This window comes from Mauremys reevesii, linkage group 6 (assembly GCF_016161935.1).
Source record: "Mauremys reevesii isolate NIE-2019 linkage group 6, ASM1616193v1, whole genome shotgun sequence".
Lineage (NCBI taxonomy): Eukaryota > Metazoa > Chordata > Testudines > Geoemydidae > Mauremys > Mauremys reevesii.
This window is the reverse complement of record NC_052628.1, coordinates 87,998,766-88,022,062: the sequence shown is the minus strand read 5'-3', so window position 1 is coordinate 88,022,062 and position 23,297 is coordinate 87,998,766. Positions and strand designations below refer to the sequence as shown.

The following is a 23,297-nucleotide window of genomic DNA, read 5'->3' as shown; positions in this document are numbered from 1 at the left end:
GAAAAAACATTAAGTCGCTACGCTCCCTTTATTCAAATTGCTCCTGAAAACTCACTACTTCCATGAAGCCTAAAGTGAGTCGATTATATTCTTTATCTATAATTATCTTAATCATCCTTACTTTACATACATTAAAAAAACAGAAACCCAAAGATGTGCACATCCTTGAGGAGGCTCAAAGCAGGTGAAACTCAGTCTGTTATCTAAAAGTGCAGTTCTAGTCTGAAAAATGATTAAGTAAAATGGTACCTTCTCACTAAACAGAGCTGGTTGATGTGTGTATTCAGTCAGGTCTGCTTTCTTTAAGGACAAAAATATATTTCATTTTTAATTCCTGTTAGCCTGTATAGCCAACACAATTAAGCAAGTGAGAGCTGAATTATATTCGTCAATAGAATTGTTTACTTAGTTCCAATCAGTTACACTTTTGTAAAACCAGTGAAGGCAAAAGGACTGCACAGGTAACACCAAGGACCTAATGTGGCCTGCAGAACCTTTATCACTCATAATCTGTGAGGTTGTATATGGCACTAACACAGAAGTGATCGTCAGGTTCTATAGCTCATGGACACAGGATTTCAGTGGGAAGAGTTTGATATCTGCTTATATATTTTATACCCCCAGTTGCTGAACTATTTACTGACAAGTCTTTGCGATAGCATAAAATATGCATAAAAGTAGCAGGAAACAATCTCATATAACTCCTGAAGGGAGAGGTGAAAGGCATGAATGAAAAGGGCCATAGTTTGATAACAAAGGTGGAATACAGGCATAACAAACATTGCTGCACTTAGGGATGTTTCAGCTGTGTTTTGATTCATTTTCTTTTTTTGTTTGTTTTTTGGCCATGTGACAATGTATTTATTTCTTCAAGTATGATGCTAGCTCTTCCTCCTTGAGCATGTACCACTACTCCATATCACCAAAGCTTATACCAGCACAAGGGAAAGCTCAGGACTGAAAGCAGTGATGGAAAAATGTAGTAGGAAGCAGTCTTTCTGTAAATATTAATGTCATGGTGCTTTGCTAATCTCCTGATTATAACAACTGCAGCAACCCCAACAGCAAGATGAAAAATGCAGGTTGCTTTATTTTCTCTGTTTCCTAGAGATCAGAAGAGTCCTCTATACACCAGCATTAAAATACCACCCCCATCTTGGAGCCTTCTCAGTGGGCATACCAAGTACATTCCATGGTTTCTCAAGTCACAGCAACTGCTGCAATGATGTAACAACAACAACAAATGGGGGTGTCAGCCAGAGCAAGCCCTCGAATCACTTTCAAAGTATGTTTTGTTGTTTTTCATTGGCCAAGCTCAAAAGAACTGGTCACTCGTAGTCTCAAAAGTTTTACAACAAATTGTGTGATTAAATTCCTTAAACACTTCTGCCCATTACTAATCCTTTACTCGCCAATGTCCCTTTCAGGAAAAATTGCTGCACTCCATGGTGCCTGATTTATATTTCATTTTGAGAACAGGAAGTAAAGAGATTAAAGTTGAGGATTAAAACACTTACTCTTTACTGCATTTTTTGTGCAGAATAGTTTCTTAGTTGCTATGGGCACTGCTCACTGACCCTTACCCTCTGAATGCACTTCTGTTTGCATTAATGACATATTTTAAATGGACTCCATAGAAAACAAGTGGGGGGAAAATATCCTTAAATTCATCTGCTCTCACAGCAAGAAAATAGATTCCTCCCCCTTCACCCCTTTACTCAATTCTCTCCTTTTTGCAGTATTAACAGTGAAATCTGAACTAAGAGTTTGAACAAGAGCAACTTAAAACTGAAAGACAGACTCAGAATTATACAGGGCTGGTACTTTAGGAGCCGGAGAAAAGCTGTTTGCCCTGCTTCTGAACACCCGCCTTGTTATGAACAGTTTCTCCAGATACATGTAGGCTAATAATCTACAACATTGCTGTTTGCTGTCACTAACACAACACACTAATAACTGCTGAATATCAATAGAATAAAGTTTCAGCCCTTCATGGCTCCTGCTTCTCTTGGCAATCATTCTGAGTGACAGAGAGAGGGAAAAAAGAGTGAGTTTATTTGCTTCATTTGTAAGGCATTCAGCAAAAAGGCACTAACATTGTTTCCACAGGGAAAGAGATCCTTTTAAAATACTGGGGAAAGGATTAAAAAGACTAAGGCAAGAGAATGAAAAAACTAACTCGAAACAATTCTGTAGAATGAAATCTGAAACAAAGATTTCAGCAAAAGAAAAACCCTGGACATCGTGCTCTATCTATGCTCTCCACTAAACCCAAACATTGGCATAAAACTCCATTTACTCAAAGTCTATGCAAACAAACAGGTAACTTCAGCCGTACTGGGGTGAAATCAACATATATTCATAAAAGTTAAACAGAGAATTTGGCCCGACCATAAAACAGTGTAAACAATGAACAATCAAGATGACATCACACAGCATTATATGCTGCCCATATTTATAAAACCGGATCTGTATTATTTGTGGGAAAGGATGTATTTGTCAAATCATCCCATAGCGGACAATAAAAGTAAACTATCTGTCAAGCCTTTTTAGATGTTGTTAATTATAGGCTGGAACTAGGGGTATGCTGCAGACTCTTGGCTTGAAGTGGGTTCCATTATATGCAGGGTTTAGTTTGGTTCAATGGCTCTCAGCACCCCCACTATAAACACTGTTCCAGCACCCCTGTTACAGGCTAATGTAGAACTATCATATGTCTTATAGTCTGAGAAAATATTGTTCAGTAAAGGAATGTCTTTTGGCTCCCCTATTTTTATTCTATACATTTTGCTTGTTTTTTCATATTTTAAGACAGACAGCCTTATATATTTGAGTAAGTCAGACATAAAGGCAACCTGCTAGGGGATACAGAGCTTATCAGGATGGCCAAGGTCCAGAGGAGTAATAGTGATCCAGATTCTTTCCTGAAGGTGAAATTGACCTATGGTGCACAAATTAGGCACTGCATCACTTATAGCATTTGTACCAGGAATGCATTGTGGGGGAATAGGGTTGGCTGTTGGATGATGTAGCTAGCAAGTGTATCTTTGCAAAATCTAGGAGCTACAGAAGGGGTCTCTCTACCCAATGCCAGCACAGACTGGCAAGGAGGGCAATGGTTGGAATTAGCCAGGGAGTGGCCACATAATCCATGTTGATGAGGCTCTTGTGGCCCCAACACATAAGGATTGTGGAAGGGTTGTGGCTACTATTTCAGCCCACATGAATAGCAGACACAGGTAGGCTGGAGTGCAGCCCATGTGTCTTGATCTCAGGGTTGGAAGGGTGGATTTCACCTCCCCTGCCCTTCACCTTCAAAGAGCCTAGATACTTGGACTTTATGCAGGGTTTTAGTCAAAGTGAATTGCCTCAAATCCTAGTGACAGTGGGCCAAATTCAGAAGTGATGTGAATGGCTGTATAAGAGATCCCTTTTCACTCGCTGAGGCTATGTACACCTGCTTTACCGATCTGTAACGAAGTCTGAATTGGGGTAATTTATTCAACAAGGAACTGGAACACCATGTAGAAAGGTGTGAGTCAGTCGCTCCTACCCCACTTTAACTTAAACATTCCTACCCCACACAAGCCAGGGGAATTACACATGTATAAACACAGTGTTAGTGAGAGGGGAAATAAGGCCCCAAACCTCCATAGCCTTAATATTTTCCTTCCAGATATTCTGAGTCACACCAGTCCACCTCTGCTACCTCTGTTCTTCATTGTCATCTGCAGTATTTATCCAATCACTCTAGAATTCCTGCAGATCTGAAGGAAGTTGCCTTTTCTGATTATACAATTATCAGCCATATTGAAAAATGCTACTGATCCCTGAGCCACTACATTTCAGTCTTGTTTATCTGCTTCCTGTTTGTTCTCAGGCTCCCTTAAACCAGTGTTCACATCTCAGAGCACTAATTTCACAAAGAACTCAATCTCAACAACCTGGATATTTAAAAAAAGCACTTAATTCAGATTTACCAACATCAAGCTAAGCTTGTTTACTCCCCAATAAAAATCAAGGTAGAAGCTTAGAGGAGACAAGGAAACGATGAACCCAACTAGAATAGATGAAAAAATGGAAAACATTTTTTAGTGAAAAACTTTGAAGTCATATTCATTCTGCAGATTTTGAAAAGGAACAGTTTTTCATGTACGTGACATTTTTATCATACATTTTCATTGTAAATATTTGATTTAGAAAATGTTCATTTTCAAAGTTTTTAATTTTTCATTTCCCTCCACGTTTTTCAGTTTTCTTGTTCTTCCTCCCTTTGTTACAATTTGCCACTGAAAAAATAGTAAACCAAGAAAGACTAAATTTTTCATTTTCCAGTTTTGTTAAAAAATTTGAAAAAAATTAAAAACTAAAATTTTAATATGGAAATATGTATTTTTGAACAAGACCATTCTTTCAATGACAAAAAATTTCATTTGAAAAATTTCCAACCAGTTCTAGCCTGAGCTACCATTCAAAGAACTAAAATGCATCTGAGAGTCAGTTCAGGAAATCCTGCTTTGAGTACAGCCAAAACTTTCTCCTTCAGGTTTTTTTAAACACCAGAGAAAAGGTTGAGCAAGTGCTCTTCTCCCTCCCCACCTCATTTACTTCCACAATTTGACAGAGCCAATGAGAGAAACTCAGAAAGCCTCTTGATGGACTTCATGGGAACAATAGCGTATGAAGTGCTTTTTTTCCCTGGGCTGTTTGTTTTATGAGCTCACTGAGAGCAGCTGTGCAAAGCCCCAGTTTTCACTTTGCCAATTCTGGTACTAAAAAGGGAGATTTTTCAGGAAAAACTGAACTATGTTTGTAGCAAACTTGGCAAATGTTTGTATATTCAGTCCTTCCCCAGACCCAACCGCTATGACAAATAAGATGTTCTACCTCCCTAGCATCCTAATAGTGACATTTGGGAGACCTCTGACTCTTTGGTGAAATAAAATGTCAGGTGTTTTGCGACATCCATCAGACTAATATACAAATCCAATAAACTAATTCCAAGTAACTTCTAAAAACATTTGAACAATTTTTTGAAGTGTCATGTATCAGATACTGACTGTATGGAGTCAGTGGAGAAGCAACAAATAGCCTTAAAATAAAGAAAGAAGGGATAGCAGACGCATAGGGCAACTGTTGTGGGAGAGACACAAGAATGTATACCAGATAAATAAATAGCTGCCCAACCGTATCACTGTTTCATTGAGGTTCACATTCCGCACTAGTGACACTGTTGTTCTAATCTTTAGCTGCTCAGCTGAATGACATTGTATATAACGGTGGAGTACCCAGAGCAGCAAAGGTGGTAGTCTTTCAAACCTGCATTTACTAATATTACAGAACCAGTCAAGATGGTAAGTTACCTGGCAGAACGAATCCAGGTTTGGTTTCTTTAAGAGCAATTTGAACAAGATAAAATGATGCAGAAACAGCTCCATAAGAGAGAGTCCTATTTAGTATCAGTGCAATGAAGCAGTCAATGTCTCAAAGAGTGCCTTATAATGAATCTGAACTAGAACATCTAATGTTAAAAATAGTAAAGTTTGCAAATAAGGAACTATTAAAAGATGTGGTGTCTATATAAATAGCTAAGGACTAGAACAGTGGTTCCCAAACTTGTTCCGCTGCTTGTGCAGAGAAAGCCCCTGGTGGGCCAGGCTGGTTTGTGTACCTGCCACGTCCACAGGTTCGGCCGATTGCGGCTCCCAGTGGCTGCGGTTCACTCCTCTAGGCCAATGGGAGCTGCTGGAAGTGACGCAGGCTGAGGGACGTACTGGACACCGCTTCCAGCAGCTGCCATTGGCCTGGAGCAGCAAACCGCGGCCACTGGGAGCCGCAATCGGCCAAACCTGTGGACGTGGCAGGTACACAAACCGGCCCGGCCCGCCAGGGCTTTCCCTGCACAAGCGGAAGAACAAGTTTGGGAACCATTGGACTAGATGTTTGATCAAGATAAATAAGACAGTATTAGGTCTAACTCGGCTCTCACTTTTCACTTCAGGGCTCTCACTTGTGGATTTATGAACCCCAAGAGAGGTTCTAAAGTCATCTTAGGTGGTCTTGTTTACTTTAACTATTTAAATGACTACCAGGCCTGTTTTACTGATATCACAACATAGGCCAACTTAACCTCATTTTATTTGTTTCTCTCTTTAACAATCTTTCAATATTTTTTGCAGAAATATGTTACATCACTGTCTTAGCTAAATAAAAGTGTCATGAATAATATTTGTCCATCAGTGTAATTATAAATACATTGGACACTGTAATTAAAAGTACAGCAACTGCAGGAAATGAAGTTTATATCTTGGAATTATAAGACTGACATTGTCAACTAGGCTATCTTGTCCCTGCTTAATATTTATGGGAATTTAGAGGTACTATTTTGGCCACCGGAGGGCTCCAATAGGTTTTCCTTAACGTATCAGAAATATATTTAAAAGACTAAAAAAAAATCCACTTTGAGGTTGAAAGTGGATTTCTTGGTTCATGCCATGATCTACACACAGACAAAAAATTGAAGAAACCCAGACTCCATTTACTGCATGGGTTGCTTTTTTTTAAAAAAAAAGTGGGAACAATAAAAATGAACAAGAATTATCATACATTTTACAAATACACTTTCCTTAAGAAGGGCCCCTGGTGAAATAGTGTATCGTATCTCAGAGTATGTCTGTATGAAAAGGATAAAGTCCTTATGTTTGTACAGGACTGTAGTTCAGCTTCCCCATCAAATTTGTCTTATAAAGAAGTAATGATGATATTCATTTTCTAACTTGGCTTTGACTCAATGCTGCGTCAACAGAATGAGCTGTGGATTTTGTTACTGATTTAGTTTTGTCATTTCCCATATAGTAACTTCAGTACAGGAGTCTAATAAAAGGGCTATAGAATGGTCATGCTCAAGCACATCATCATCAATTAAACAGATGTAAGAAATTTCTGTGCAGAACCTTCCTTTGAAAATGTTAAGCTTACTGACTGCAAAAAAACCAACAACAACAAAAACCCCTTACTCATGTTGAGTAGTACCTCACTTCTTTTGTAATCTCACTGGCTTCAGGGAACTAATAGAGGACTACTCAATATGAGCAAGGGTATCAGCATCAGGCCCTTAGTCATAAATTTCAGACAGGATTTTCCCAGAATAAGGACTGCAGGATTTGGTCCGTAGACATTAGAGGGATTTACCTCTACCTAATATAGATGAATGGATATAATAATTATCAGATGCATCAGTTCATACTTTTCAGACTGCAGTGTAATAGAACAATGTCATAATCTAGAAATGGTTGCCAGATTTCATGAAATGTAAGATAAAAACAAATATTATGAGGATTATGTAGAAGCAGCAAAGAATCCTGTGGCACCTTATAGTCTATAAGGTGCCACAGGATTCTTTGCTGCTTCTACAGAACCAGACTAACACGGCTACCCCTCTGATATGAGGATTATCTGTGGCAAATATCCTGCACCTTCTATCCTCCTACTTTTCTACCTCCCATTTTTTCCTATTTGTCTATATTTGCATGAATCCTCCTCCTACTCATTACATATTTGTCAGAAGAAAGGAAATAACAATTATAATTGTTTCTTCCTTCTACCTAGGGTTGCCAACTTTCTACTTGCACAAAATCCAACACCCTTGCTCCTTCCCTGCCCCAAGCCTTCTCTGAGGCCCCGCCCCGCCTCACCCCTTTTCCGAGGCCCCGGTCCTGCTCTCTCTATCCTCCCTCCTTCTGTAGCTCACTCTTTGCACCCTCACTCACTCATTTTCACCGGACTGGTTCAGGGAGGTGTGGGAGGGGGTGCAGGCTCTGGGGTGGGGCCAGGGATGAGGGGCCTCTGGGCTGAGGCAGGGGTGTGGGGTGTGGGAGAGGATACGGACTCTGGGCTGGGAGTGTGGGTTCCAGGGTTCATGATGTGGGTGGGGGCTCCAGGCTGGGGCAGGGGGTTGGTGTGCAGGGAGGAGGGAGAGGGCTCTGGCTGGTGGTGCAGGCTCTGGGATGGGGCTGGGGATGAGGGGTTTGGGGTGTAGGAGGGTGCTCTGGGCTGGGACCGAGGGGTTTGGCAGGTGAGGAGGGGATCAGGGCTGGGGCAGGGGGTTGGAGTGATGGGGGGTGCAGGCTTTGGCTGGGGCTGTGGCTTCTGGGGAGGGGCTGGGGCTGAGGCGAGTGGGGTGTAGGAGGGTGCTCTGGGCTGGGACCGAGGGGTTTGGCAGGTGAGAGGGGGATCAGGGCTGGGGCAGGGGGTTGGAGTGATGGGGGGTGCAGGCTTTGGCTGGGGCTGTGGCCTCTGGGGTGGGGCTGGGGATGAGGGGTTTGGGGTGTAGGAGGGTGCTCTGGGCTGGGACTGAGGGGTTCGGCGGTGGGAGGGGGATCAGGACTGGGGCAGGGTGTTGGGACATCAAGCAGCTCCCAGAAGCAGCAGCATGTTCCCCTCTGGCTCCTATGCGGAGGCACAGCCAGGTGGCTCTGTGGCGTGCTGTCCCATCCACAGGTGCTGCCCCTTCAGCTTCCATTGGCCATGGTTCCTGGCCAATGGGAGCTGAAGAGCCAGTGCTTGGGGTGGGGGCAGCATGTGGAGCCCCCTGGCTGCTCCTATGCATAGGAGCTGGAGGAGGGACATGTCACTGCTCTGAGAGCCTCATGGAGCCATGGCCAGCAGGGAGCCTGCCTTAGCCCCACTACGCCGCTGACCGGACTTTTAATGGTGCTGACTGGAGCCACCAGTGTTCCTTTTCAACCAGGTGTTCCGGTCAAAAAACAGACACCTGGCAACCCTACTTCTACCCTCAAATGCAGTATTTTCTCTGCAAAAGTCACACAGTCCTGAGGTCTAGACTGGGCAATATTCAGTCCTAGGCGAGTGACAGCCTTTCTTTACATAAAAATCTGTTACTTCATGACATTGCAGGGCTAGAAACTGGAGCTTCATTCCTTTGGGATGGAGGGATTCCCAACTTCTCAACAGAAAGCATAACACTTGCTTCTGGCCCTGGAATGGCCCGAAGTATTGGATATTGAAGCTGGGACATATTTATGTATAGAAAGCAGATATTATGTCATTTTTGGAGCTTTCACCTTTAAAAGGCCAGATTCTCATCATTTGTGTAGGTGCACTGAAGTCAAGATGCCACAGGATTGTTATATAATCATGAATGGGAGACAAAATGATCCATGTGACTCTGTATCAATATGTTATCCATACTACAAAATGATTAGTGAAAACATTAAATGTGAAACATTTAGTTGCTTTAGCATATATATTTCTGAAGAAATTGTTCAGATACAGAATGTGTATGGGGAAAGAGGAAGGTTAAAGGTAAGGGAGGAGAGAAAAGAAAAGAGAAAATCAGAGTCTATTAAAGAGACAGAAACAAAGATACTGGGACCAATTTTATCATAGCATATGCACCCCAACCTCCCATTACAGTTTATATGAGTTTTGGTTGCATATCTTTAAAAAATAATCACGCCTAGTGAAAGTGGGAGATAGAATGAGAAGGGACATGGAAAGCGAGAACAGGAGAAAAGGAATAAAAATGGAATGGGGGAAGGAAAAAGCAAGAAAACACATTGTAAAATTACTTTTTTGTTCATTCATATTAAATTAATTTTTGTTAATCCATTTAGAACTATTCAAATTGCTGAATTAGATCAGGCCCAAGATCCATCCAGTCCTATGCTGTCTGCAACAGTGGCTCGGACCAGATACTTCAGAGGAATGTGCGAGAAACCCCAAGGGACCAGTTATGGAATAACCAAGGTTCTTTCTAATCTCATTACTATGACATTTACTTCTGTCCTGAAGCATGAGGATTTATATCCTTTATAAATCTGGGGATTTTAAAAATTTTTAATGAATGTACTGTGAATACACTCATCGTCCACATAAATATCTGTTTTTTTGAAACCTGCTAAGCTCTTGGCCGCTATGGTATCTTGTGGTAATAAGTTCCATAAGGTAATTGCACATTGTGTAAAAAAGTGTTTTAAAATTTGTTGTCTTTCAAATTCACTACACTGAATTATTGCATTTCCCTGGCATAAAAGAAAGTGTTTAAAGGAGGGGATAACACGGAAGTGGGGATGTCTTACAGCTGATTATACGTCAGAGGCATTATAAGCCAGTATTCAACCCTCTCCCAATCTGAGCACTATCTGTACTTCCATATTGCTGATTTCCATAGGCCATGCTTAGGGATAGTTGCACCAACTGTTTTAGGGAGATGGACTCCAACCATGGAGGCTGCATTTTTAATTTTGTTTAAAGATACTCTTATGTGTTGTTTTTATCTCCAATTAAACTATGTAGAAAGAAAATATTTTGTGTTGTTGTTGTATACAGTTTTCTATGCATCACTGAAAGTCATTAAAGACTTTTTAAATAGAAAGTGGTCTGAATTGCATTTTAGACTTCTTTGATCAGATATTTGATATTTCTGGCTTTGAATTCACTCTCTGTTCTGATTCCCCTGTTCCCCCCACCCACCCCCTTTCTGATGTCATGTGGGGAATTTCTTAGAAATTTCACAAGGTGAAAAACTAGATGTAGCTAAACTTTTGGGTTTTATTTTCAATATTGTATTTAAAAATAAAATACAAACTCTTGCTCAGATTTGTTGAACTGCATACATTATACATAGTTTTGCCACTGACTTCAGTAGGTCAGGAATTCATTCCCTTAATAGGAAAGACTTAAATTTACATCGATAGGGGTTTTGCCTGAAAAAGAACTGCAGAATCAGGCACTTTGCCTTGCACAATAGAGCACAAAATCACATCAGCGAAAAGTTATGACATGATAAATAGATAATCTATTTTGATTCTCACTGCAACATCTCTCTGGTCTATGTTACACAGCAAAGGGAGGGGCAAGGAGCTTTGAGGATGGATTATGAAAAGTTGTGTGGAAGAATCAGTGTAGCTTCAGACTGACATGGGGAGTACAGTAGTTTATTTCAGAGCATCTCCATTGCCACAAATACATTTTCCCTGCTATTTAAAATCTGTGTAACATCAAGAACATATTTTAGTGTACAATCTTGGATAGCTAGCAACTTAAGACACCAAAATAATGTCATTTAGTGTGTAGGGGGAGGTTAAAATGAGGATTAGAGGCAGTCAGGCAAGATATATTAAATGAATCTATGACTAACAGGGTGTGACAGCAAAGGGTTTCATTCTTTTCAACAGAATAGTTCCCTAGGGCTGGAACTATTACTCCACTGTGCCTTTATCACCTTGGAATTTTTATGGTTATTTTTGATGAATTCACATTTTTTGTAAAGGCTTTTTTGACATTAAGCCAATTTTCATTTTTAATTAAAGTCATAAATAATCTTAATTCTGCCTTAAAAGGTTTATTGTTTCTTACTTTTTATTATTATTATTTTTACTGCCAGGAAATATTTCAAATACCAAAGCATGATGCGACTTAGCAATTATAAGTTCTCAAAGGTCCAGTAACTACGCTGTACCTTGTAAATATTATACACTGCAACCTCAGTGCACATTTTTAAACATTTGGCTTGATTGATGCCACATTTCTTCCTTTGTTTTTTTGCTGAGTTGACTTATTTCCACTTTCACATATTAACCTATCTCAGATAAATAAATCCTTATCAAATGGACTGGATGAAAAACTAAACAACTTTAAGTGTAATTCTAAAAAAAAATGACCACGTGCGGAGTTAAAAGGGCCAGCTTTAAACTGTTCTAACAGAAGAATGGAAAATGAACAAAAACATATGGGAAATGTCATCCTAAGAATAGTACCCCTCATACTCCTGCAATTTGACACAATTATGTACAGAGCATACCATATTATTTTACATTCAATTATGTAATGTTACCTAAGAGTTTAATACCCTCTGTTCAGATACATTATCCAAGTTTTATTTAATGTGTCATAGGTAAATTTGACAGAACATTCAGGCATGACCACCGCTTGCCTCACAGGCTGACACAAGGCAGTAAGTGGGGGGCATATAACACCCCTTTGCTCCTCTCCATGGGCTATGTGCCCTGTGGTTCACAGTGCAGCCAGGAGAACAGTTTGCACAGGATCACCACCAGTCCTCCTCCACACATGGGCAAGGAGAGGGCAGATAGGGCTGGGTCAAGGTGCCAGCCAGCACAGTAATGACCACTAGGAGATTACTTTTCCCCTGACACAAGGGGGAATTAGGAAGTAAACTATAATTCCCAACAATTAAAATTCATTCCCTGGTCTCTGGGAGCAGCACAGATACATGCTCAGGGCAAACAGTTAAATCACAATCTAGCCCTACATTTTGCAGTTTGTAAGACTATGCTTTAGTGTTTCAGACACTGTCTAAACAAAAATTGTTACCATTCAAATCAAGGGCAATCCATGCTGTCACCCATGTTAAATATAACCCCTTCTGTACGGGTTATGACTCTAGGGTTTTAACCCTCTCTATATTATTCTAAGACCATGTCTACACTTATTGGGGATCAACGCTGCTGCAATTGATGCAGTAAAGACCCTCTAAATCAACCGCAGAGCACTCTCTGGTTGACTCCGGTACTCCCCTGGAACAAGAGGAGTAAGGTAAGTTGACGGGAGACAGTCTCCTGTCGACACAGTGCAGTGTAGACACTGCAGTAAATCAACCAAAGCTATGTTGACTCCAGCTAAGTTATTCATGTAGCTGGAGTAGCGTAACTTACCCCGGTAGTGCAGACAAGGCCATCTCCAGCCTCATCAGTTTTTTAAATGAAAGCATTGCACTTATCCTCATTGGTCTAAAACAGTATAATATGGTTTATAGTAAAAATGGGCTTGAGATGTGGGGAAAAAATCAGATCATGTCCTCGGCTAACTTTTTTTCCCATGGGACTGAGAAACCTGGGACTCAGCATTGTGGAATACCTTGATGTTTGAAAATGGTTTGACCTACCATCCTTCAATCCTCAACATACATCTATTTATCTCAGACTGGCAGCATAAACTGGATGTTGCATCACAATATACTTACGTGGTGAAAGAATTTTACAAATAAATCTCCCTTCTCAAAATTATTTTTCCATATACTGAGTTACATATATTCATTATGATTAATCACTATACCAACAGATGATAATCTCTGCTGGACTTCTAGTAAAACAATCAGCTTTATTGAGTCAAAACTGAAAGTATCATCTATGCACCCACTTATCATGGATGGTTTCATTAATCAAGCAGTCCCAGACCAGGGCTTTACAGTTTCACAAGTTGTGGTACTTAAGATGTCTCAATACTTCTAGTGTTACAACATTACCTTCACTATATAATTCCTATGCAGAACGATCCTCTGGGAAAGTTACCTTTTTCCTGGCCTGTTGGTCTTTGGAAGAATGTGCCTTTACATGCTTTCTCAGGGAGCTTGGGTCTGTGTATCGCTTAGTACATCCTGGAATCTGACATGCATAAGGTTTCTAAAACAAAAACAAACCAAAAAAGCACACAGAAAAATCGCTTAAACCACAGATTATTTTAACTGGGGAAAATCCATTGCTATTGATTGGCTACACAGAGCAGTACCACAGGTAGAATGCCCAGTAGTTTAATGGCATGGTATAAGAGGAAAGAAAGGAAGGTTTGCAAGCAAGAGAAAGTAAATGAATCTTTAAATGCCTATTTTAAATTTTACCATGCCATATTTCCTTTTACCTCATCATTCTTTTTATCATTATGAATGAGTATCTCCAGTAGTACTTACAATTATGTCACCCTCACAGCAATCTTTGACTTAGTCAGAAATTACATTCTTTAGTAAGTCAGGTAAAGAAACTGCAGTAAAGTCCTGGACAGACTGCTTAAGAGTTATAGAGGAAACCTGCTTCAGAAAGACAGAGAATAAGAGAAAAGGTTAGTCTACTACATGACAAAGAGAGGAAACAACAACAAAGCAACCTTTAAACACTACAGTTCTAAAACACTTAAGGCAATAAAAAGGAAAATGCAAAGAATATGTATTTTTATGTAAAAGACAGGACAATTTTTTTCATCTCTTAATTGCCAATCACAAATATACAATATTGCCAACATATACAATCCTGGAACGTCCATATAAGTTGTTTTTAGATTCACTAAAAGTCACATCTACTTGCTCTAACTTGCCTGTTCTCTGACACCCTTTGAGGTATTTCCAGAATTGTAGTTGCACTATAATATGTAAATATTAGAATTGGTGCAACTATTATTGCAAACAATTACTTGATATATTTAACTCTTTACTTTGTTCACAGAATATATGCAAACAGATCACATTTTTTATATATTCTGTTCACTATTCATTATTTGAAATTTGCTATTTAAGTTGTGCGACTGGTCAGCTAAGTCACATGCTATTATTTCTGTTTCCTGATGGTATGCCCTTTATAAACTCTGTCTGCTTCTGCTTAAAACTAAATTTTATTTTGTTGTAAAACAAATGTTGTTTATTAAATAAATCTTGGCTAAAACCCCATAATTCACAAACAATATTTTGGCTGCATAACATTTTATTTTATTTTATTTTTTGCTAATAGAGTTTTGCCCTTAAGTTCTTGATGTGTACTCTCAATCTTAATTTTGCCTTAGTAAAACTTTTATCTAGTGATAACTATATGTTATTATTGATGTTTGTGATTATTGGAGTCTTGAGAATTGTGGAAGAGGGGGGAAATTTACTCCCCCAACCATGGGCAGGTTGTGCGGCTGCAGCTTAGCTCCTTCTAACTACCTATCTGGCTTATATATGCATATTTACCACTTTAAGGTGACACATTTATTCTGTTTATTATCTTGAAGCACTATGTTTTAGATATTTTTTTTCTACGCAGCATTTTAACTGGCTTTGGGAAATTACAGGCTCTTTGCAGTGAAAAAAAATCCATTTCTGCTGAGAAGAATGGTTCCCTCCCACAGAAAGCATTTCAGAGTAAAAGCTACTTTAAAACGGATCTCTCCAGCCATTCTCCCTCCTGCAACTATTGAACTGATGCAGGAAGGCCTAAAACTGTCCGTTCACTAAATGAGAAACTTTTTTGTTTTGTGGTTTTGTAAAATTTAATCTAGCTGAATGTTCTGCTTTCTGGTAATGTTCTCAGCAGCCTCTCATTGCACATTCATTATATGTTGTGACATGGAATAACTTCTTATCTACAGAACCTGCAGTACCACATAATGAATACCTATGTGTCTTAAAATAGAGCAGAACTTGATAGTAACCATTAAAGGGCTAGTTTCAAAACCCAATGGAGCCAATGGAAAGATTCCTGTTGACTATACTAGGCTTTGAATCAGGCCCTAAGTCAACTGTTTATAACATACCATTTTTTAAAAAGGAGCATGCCACGTTTGCATTGATCACTAATCTACTAGTAATAAGAGTTAAGAGCCCAAATAAGGCTTGCCTTGCCCAAGTGAACAGTCCTGCTGAAGTTAATGAAGTAGTGTGACTAAAACAGACAGGTCTTTGCTCTTAATGTATTCTGTATTTTGGGATATATTCTTGTGGAAGATACATTTTGATTTTCCAGAATCTTGCTCCTATCTGAATGGGTTTTCTTATGCACTGTGGTATCTCTGTAGGCAAAGGCTAATACGTTCATCATCAGACCATTCTGTTATGGCCCAGGCATTTATGCCTTAATTCCAACTTCAAACTGTACTGACTGGAGATAGCCCTGATCCAAAACTTCACACCTGGAAATCTCCAAACTTCAGAATCAAACCTGGATCCAAATTCCACAGTGGTCCATTATTCTGTTTCCAAACACTCCAGAATTTTGTGGTATTCAAAATCTGGATCCAAATCTGAATTTTGTAACCTTGGCCCATCTCCACTACTTACCTTTATATACTTCAGTCAGTAACCAGAGCCTCCTCAAAACATATAGGCAGGGCCGGCTACAGGCACCAGCTAAGGAAGCAGTCAACACAAAGGGGCGGCACTCCATCCGCTATTGAGATGGCACGTCCGGGTCTTTGGCGGGAATTTGATGGCGGGTCCGTCAGTCCCTCTCTTCCTCTTTGAGCTGCCATCAAAGTGCCGCCGAAAAGGAAGAGAGGGAGTGAAGGACCCGCAGAAGAATGGAGCGGCGCGATTGAGCTGCCACCGAAGTGCTGCCGATCACCATTTTTTTTCCTTCCCTGCCGCTTGGGGTGGCAGAAAACCTGGAGCCGACCCTGCATATAGGCCAGCACCAGACTGTGTTTCTGTCACAGTCAGTCCCAGTGTTATTACAAGCAAAGGAAATGGGGAAAACTGAACACAACTGGGTAACTCTCCTGACTGAGACTATGTCAGTGATGGCCAAATTTACTGACCCTCTGAGCCACATACGACAATCTTCAGAAGTTTGAGACCCAGAGCACACCTGCGAGGGGCCAGGGCTTGGGACTTCAGCCCCACTCCTGCCAAGCATCGGCAGATGCGCCCCACAGGGCTGAAGCCCCAAGACTCTCCTTCCCACTGGGCAGAAGCTCCTACCTCCCTCCCCCGACCCAGTATGGTAGGCGGAGAATGGAGAGAGGGTGTGGGGGGTTGCAAGCTGCACTTTAATGGTAAAAGAGCTGCATGTTGCTCACAAGCTACAGTTTGGCCACCCCTGGACTATGTCATCTCTGCCACAGCTCAAACTCTATTAACTGACATCTCTTCCTATCCTCCCATCTCCAATTATATACAGCAGTGGTCCCTTAATGCGCCCGTGTCCTGGCCCCCGGGAGAGCACCCACCGGCATTTCGGCGTGGACGCCTCTCGATGATGCTGCTTGTCGCCAACAAGTGACGTCATCGAGAGGCGTCGCTCCCTAATTTCGGCAGGGACGCCTCTCGATGACGTTGCTTGTCGACGGCAAGTGGCGTCATCAAGAGGTGTCGCCGCCGAAATACTGCCGAATTTCGGCGGCATTTCAGCGGGTGCTCCACCGCCGCAGTGGTCCTTCGGCTGGCACCCGCCAGCCAAAAAGGTTAGGGACCACTGATATACAGTATTTGATGCAATCAGCTAAGAGAAAAAGGATTTAACAGGTTAACAAGAAATCAAATTTGAGTTCTTTTATTTCTTACAGTGTCCAAGTGTGTCCTCTGATGCTTGGCTCGATCGCTGGAGTTACTGAATGCTTTCTGACAGCCTGGATGCTGACAAAGGTAGGGCTTTTCTCCTGTGTGGCTTCGTAAATGAATCTTGAGATTTTCTAGTCTGGAAAAGGCCTTCTTGCAGCCCTCAAACTGTATAAAGACAAGATTTTTTTTTTTTAAAAAAAGAAACCCACATTTGAATGCCTTCATCTTTTAAAATCCAAGTGTAATTTTTACTTTGTAATTTAAAAATATTCAGTCACTAAATTAAGCATTTGTCTCAAAATGTACTGAGAGGGATTTCCCAAAGCACTCAGCACTGACCTATCTTCTTCCACTGAAGTCAATGGACTTCAATGGGAACAGAGTAAGGCCAACACTAAGCACTTCTGAAAATCCTGTCCCACTGTTTTGTTTTTTCTCGTAGAGATGGGTCTGAACCAAACTTCCGAGCTGAACACCCTCAAATTTTGAGAGCGTTCATGTCTATACTTCACAGCTCTGGCCATTTCATTTCTGCTTACATTAGTGACTAAGATGAGTCTTTACCTCTATTTAGACAATATACCTCTGGGAAACAGAGGTGGAATTTCTCTCTTATAACTTGTCTACATGGCATGGCAGTGTGACTAAAGAGGTGTAATTTCTAATGTACACCAGGATGTTGTGCACTAACTGGACGATGTAGATCCCACTGATGTGAACTAAAAGTTTCCTAGTGCTCATTAACATAGTACTGTTTGTTAGTAGGCCAGCTAGTGCACAACATATTGATGTGCTTTAGAAATCACATCCTTCTAGCACCCACTGCTATGCCAGCAAGCCCTTAGGTACTTATATTACCCCTATGACTACTGTATCTGAGCAACTCACAATCTTTTAATGTATCTATTTTCATATCACACTGTGAAGTCAGAAACCACAATTATTCCCATTTTGCAGCTGGGGAACTGAGGCACAGACAGTGTAAGTGATTAACATAAGAATGCCCGTACTGGGTCAGACCAAAGATTTGCTCAGGGTCACAAAGGAAGCACAGCAGGGAGTGATCCCCAGTTGCCCTCATTCTAGGTTAGCACCCTGACCACTGGACCATCTTTCCTCACAGTTTTGTTCCAGCTTGCATATCATCAACAGAACTGAATAACCAAAAAAACCTCTCCAAAACAAAAAAATTCATACTACCCACACCCTGGGAAACCCTAACCTCCACTACCTTGCTAGTGTTTTTGTATTAAAAAAATAAAATCTAAGCTATAATCATCATGCAAATATTATATTACCTTTCTATTACAGGTTTTTGTATAAGGTACTAAAAATAAAGAGTTCATCATTAGACTCCATCAAAACAGGATTGAATCTATATGGGTAACAAAGAATAGAATACTGTTCCTTTCCCTAATGAGCTACTTAATCTACTCAAAACAGAAGTGCATCTCCCGAGTGCTAACACCAGTTCTTTCCTGATCAGGCTTCCACAGCATCTCTAATGTTAGGGAAACTAAAAACAAGGATTTCTGTGACATCAGGCATTTTTTATATATGTATTTCATTTCAATTAGACTCCATCAGTCAAGAGCAATTAATGCAATTAATCATAGCTGCTGTGTGTTTCATTGCACCATATTAGAAGCTGTCTCCCGAATTACATGCTAGTTTGCTGTTCTTGTACATTTGCAAAGATAAAAATGCACTAGCATAAATGTCAAGCATGTATAATACTGCAGATATAATGAACTATTTTCAGAGTTCCTCTTACTAATTCATTTCACCTAGTCTATGAGCAATAACTAGAATAGGGGCAACTTTTAACTTACTCTGGAGTTCCATAAATAACATTTGTTCTATTTTATTTACTGTATGAATGCTTGCAAAAGTAGAGATAGATGAAACATCAAAATGACTGATCATAATTTGCATTGGTTTGTAATTAATTAGAACTAAAGTGAGAAAAATAGGGATCTCAACTTTTAATTCTTGGAATAATGAGTAAAGGATCAGATAAAATTCCACAGAATGAAGAAGCACACGGAAAGGATGGAGAGTGAGGTGAATCTCTGGGCATTGCTTCACAATTTTTTTTTTAAACTGTAGAAAATAAAAAATGGACTACACATTGCCCAGGCAAATTTAGGAGATGGGACAAGATATACAACTCTGATTTTTAAATGCTACAGTATAAGAAGAGGCATACTCATTAGGGATGAGTGAGCCAACCCAAACCTTCACCTTAAACTCAAACACAATGTAATTTTTTTTCAGATTCAGAGAAATTCAGAAATCTTTCCAAACCATGCAGTTTTCATTTTCACCCATGCCTTTGCTTCCTTGATTTACAGAACCAGAGATGCTAGTGATGAAATACTGAATGGGAGGCTTTATTCAATGGTATTTGTGGCCAAGTTCAAACACAAAGTGGGATGTATTTGAAGTCTCAGAAAAACAAGTTTTTGCAACACTTCTAACCCAACTCTGACAACCCAATGGTTCTGAACATTTTTGTGTGGGGGGGAGCAGCAGGTTATCTAGATCTTGGGTTCTTATCCAAACTGAACCTCCAAAGCTTTTGAGGCTCTCCAGTCACAAACCATCATCCAGAAATTCAACTGTGCTTGTAGAAGCAGGGGAGGGAAGCAAAAATATTGATTGTTCTTTGTCAATAAAATCTTGAGGGAAGAGTCAAAACAGAAGTCACAAATGTAAAACATAGTGTTCCTCTATAGTACTTCATCACTCTGATATATTTTAAGGTTGCCTGATTTCTCATGAGTCTATCATGTGCCATGGAATTTCCCTTATATTTATTCCAACCATTGTAACAAAATTTTGTGAGAAAAACAGATGAAAAAGGAAAACATAAGGATGACAGGATTGGTATGAAAGAATAGCCAGTATTTTGGAAAAAAAAATCACTCAAGAACAGGTAGGTGGTAACATTAGCGAAAATCACAGACAGTAGAAATTATATTATTTTGGCAAGTCACTAATGGTTCCAAGAGGAAAGTTTAGAACAAAACAATTTTCCATTCAAATGACATGGATTAAACTGTATATAGCTCTAGTATAAACTTCATTTTCTCAAGTATCTTTCAATCTTATAGGGTGACATTCACCCCACTATAGAGATTCCAAAGAAGACCCTCTGTACTGCATCAGCCCTGTGTTAATTACTTAGGCCTCGATCCTGCAGATAATTAAGTAAAATTAAGCATGTGCGCAAGTGTCTATAGGATTGGGGAATTAATACAGAGTTTATATCAGATTATGTGGTTAATTGAGAAATGGGGTGAATTTCACCCTAAAAGATATAGACATTAACATTTTTAAGAACTCTGCATTGTTGAGTAGAACTTGAAAATAATGAAAATATATTGAAGCTTTTTTCCTTCATAGTACCTTAATTCATGCATATGACATTCACCACTCTAGATATTGTGAATTCTTCTTTATCTTTTACTAGGTAATTGAGCCTGAAATGTTGAAAAGTCCTTTTTCAGACAATACAGTATAAATGTTAACGCTGAAAAAAAAATTCTGAAATTTAGGGAATCTCTCATGCTTTAAAAGACAAAAAGCTTTGAGAAGGATATTCTTTTGAACTATATATAATATGGACTATTCCTTGCTAATAGGATTTCTGTTAAATTATTCCACAGAAGCCATGATTAGCTGAAGGAACAAAAAGTCAAGTAGACTGTAGTTGTATTTTCAAATGGAAATCTTCATAGTTTCCAAGTTATTAAGTGTGGTTGTGGAAGAGGATGTAACACCTTTGCCGCAATTAATCAGTTTAGTAGGTGCCATGCATTTGACATTCTAAAACTGAATAAAACTCCTAAACATAATCCTGATTCAGCCAGATTTTCTGGAAGTATTAAAGTTTTGTGGAATTAATAAAAAAGCCCTTTGTAATGTTTTCCTAATCCGCAATAAAAGAATCATAGTTACTGTATTTTTCTTTTTACTGTTCCATGCAAATTGAAACCATTAACCAGCTCATAAAGACAATTTCCTGGCTCAGCGTGCTTCTTAATGTTGACCTAGAGTTTTCTTTAAAACAAGTTCATTGCACTGTCCATTTATTTATATATGCAAATGTTTTGTTTCTCTTCACACAGACGTATATTAGTTATCAAAATTAGAAGTTTATAAACATGGGTAGAGCATATTAGTAAAACATTAAATGGATTGTGGCTTCTTTATGACATCTACACTGATTTAATAAGAAATTTACATACTCACATACAGAGGCCCCATCCCCTCTATTTACCATATGTGTGTATGCATACAGAAAAACAAAGTTTAAAAGAACATTAAATTTACAAAGGGAAGCACTCAGAAATCAGGTCCCTATGTAACCTTAATTCTTCTCTCTGTGCATATGCATTATAACATTGGGCTTGATTCTCAGTTACACTCAGACCCATTTACACTAATCCAACAGTGTAAAGGGGGCTTAAAGTGAGTGTAAGTGTAATTTATGCCCCCTTTGGTACCCCTTTACCCTGCCACAAAAGTGTATAAAGTCCTCTGTATATTTAGGAATCAGATCAATAGTCGTTAACTTATATGATCAAATACTACTTTCCATAGGTGCCAACTCCTTCTTTTAAGATTCATGTGTGCAAGTTATCCAGTCCTGCTGATTTAAAAATGTTTTACATCCTGCCTAAGAAACATAAATAGAAATAGAAAACATCAGTGAAAACAACAGCTTTTCTCTTTTTCCCATTCCATACTATAGGAAAAATAGCTTGGTTAGTTTGGCTTCATAAAGATGTTGAATGATATGAGGGAGAGGAGTGAGTCTTGTGGGACTCTGAAAATGAGGGCTTTGGACATGGAAGAACAAAGGCTCATGGAATGTGTTTGGTCTGAGAGGAAGAACCTGAGACACTTTCCTTTCATCTCATCAGCCTCTTGGAGGCAGGGCAAGATTATCTGGTGATAACATGCACCAAAGGCTGTAGCAGTGAGGTCCAGCAGGATAGGTGTGGAAATACTTTGCTGCCAATGGACAAGAGGAGATCATCCACAAAAGGAACATGCACTGTCTTTATATCTTTATATCTTGTGCTGGCTTGAAGTTGGCCTGAGGATACAGGCAAAAGCAAGATGTCCCTGGAATCTGTTTTTGCTTGGTTCTTGTTTAGCTTGCTTTGAAAAGGGCAGGGGACTTGCATACTAGGCAATAATTTGTTCTTAGACTCACCACAGACATGGATGTCTTTTGTAGATGTTTCCAGTGTAGATTTTTGGCCAAGTTATAAACATCTGAGAAAGGCTTAAGATTGCAAATACAGATGCTCTCCGGGTTATGCAGGATCCCACTTACACAAATTTGCACTTACGGAAAAAGTTCCATAAGCCAGAAATAGGATTTTTGCGTAACGTATGGGTATACGTTTCCGACTTATGCAAAATTCGAGTTATGCAAGGCTTTCCAGAACGGAACGACTGCGTAAGTTGGGGGGCGTCCATATAGGCACTGCTATAATACACACACACACAGGACGATATGGGTATATATAATATAGAGGCATATAAAAAGGGGATATACATATATGTATTTATAAACACATAGTACCATACACATGAGGCTCTGAGATTGTCTTGGAATTGTCCCATGGTCACATTTTTTTTAAAAGCTTCCTTTGCGGCAGATCAAGGAGTAATTAATGAGTCCAACAGCCTTTTATATCAATCTGCCATTAGTATTTTAGGTAATACGATACACTGCCCAATTATGCTCTTCTGTGCAACTACTGAAGTGAGTGGCACGAAAGGAATGAAAGATTTCCCCTCCTCCCCCTTTTTTAGAGTATGGAGGAAACAGATGTAGAAACTGCTCCTTAAATTGCTTTCAAACAATGGTGATGCATTTTAAACATTAATTAAAAGCCTTTTTAAAAGCATTTCCCTTCCCCCATAGCATTAGCAGAGTGCTGCTCTATAAAAGGCATGAGGGCTTTTAAAAAATTGAGAGTAAGACCTCATATCAAAACCTTTTAAATAGCTTTTTATTCCCCCTGACTCTCTTGCCTGGCAATCCTGTGAGTGACACATAATTAGTGTCAGACATCACTCAAAACGCTGACATCAGGTGCTCACCAACAAGGACACTGCATGCCACAGCTGAGGTTTGAAAGACTGGGTTCATTTTATGTAAAATGTGTGGTATGATTTTAACCTTTAGAGTACATAAATGGGGAAAATA

At 39.6% G+C, this 23,297-nt stretch overlaps 1 protein-coding gene across 5 annotated transcripts in view; it reads right to left on the bottom strand.

Moving 5' to 3' along the window:
- Positions 1-23,297, bottom strand: part of GLIS3 (GLIS family zinc finger 3) — a 306,985-nt gene that overhangs the window by 64,983 nt on the left and 218,705 nt on the right. For all 5 annotated transcript variants that reach the window (XM_039542756.1, XM_039542757.1, XM_039542758.1 and 2 more), the window contains 2 exons: positions 17,069-17,230; positions 13,335-13,445 (listed from right to left, as the gene is read on the bottom strand). In XM_039542756.1, coding sequence (XP_039398690.1) covers positions 13,335-13,445; positions 17,069-17,230 — 273 coding nt within the window. The remainder of the gene's footprint in view (positions 1-13,334; positions 13,446-17,068; positions 17,231-23,297) is intronic.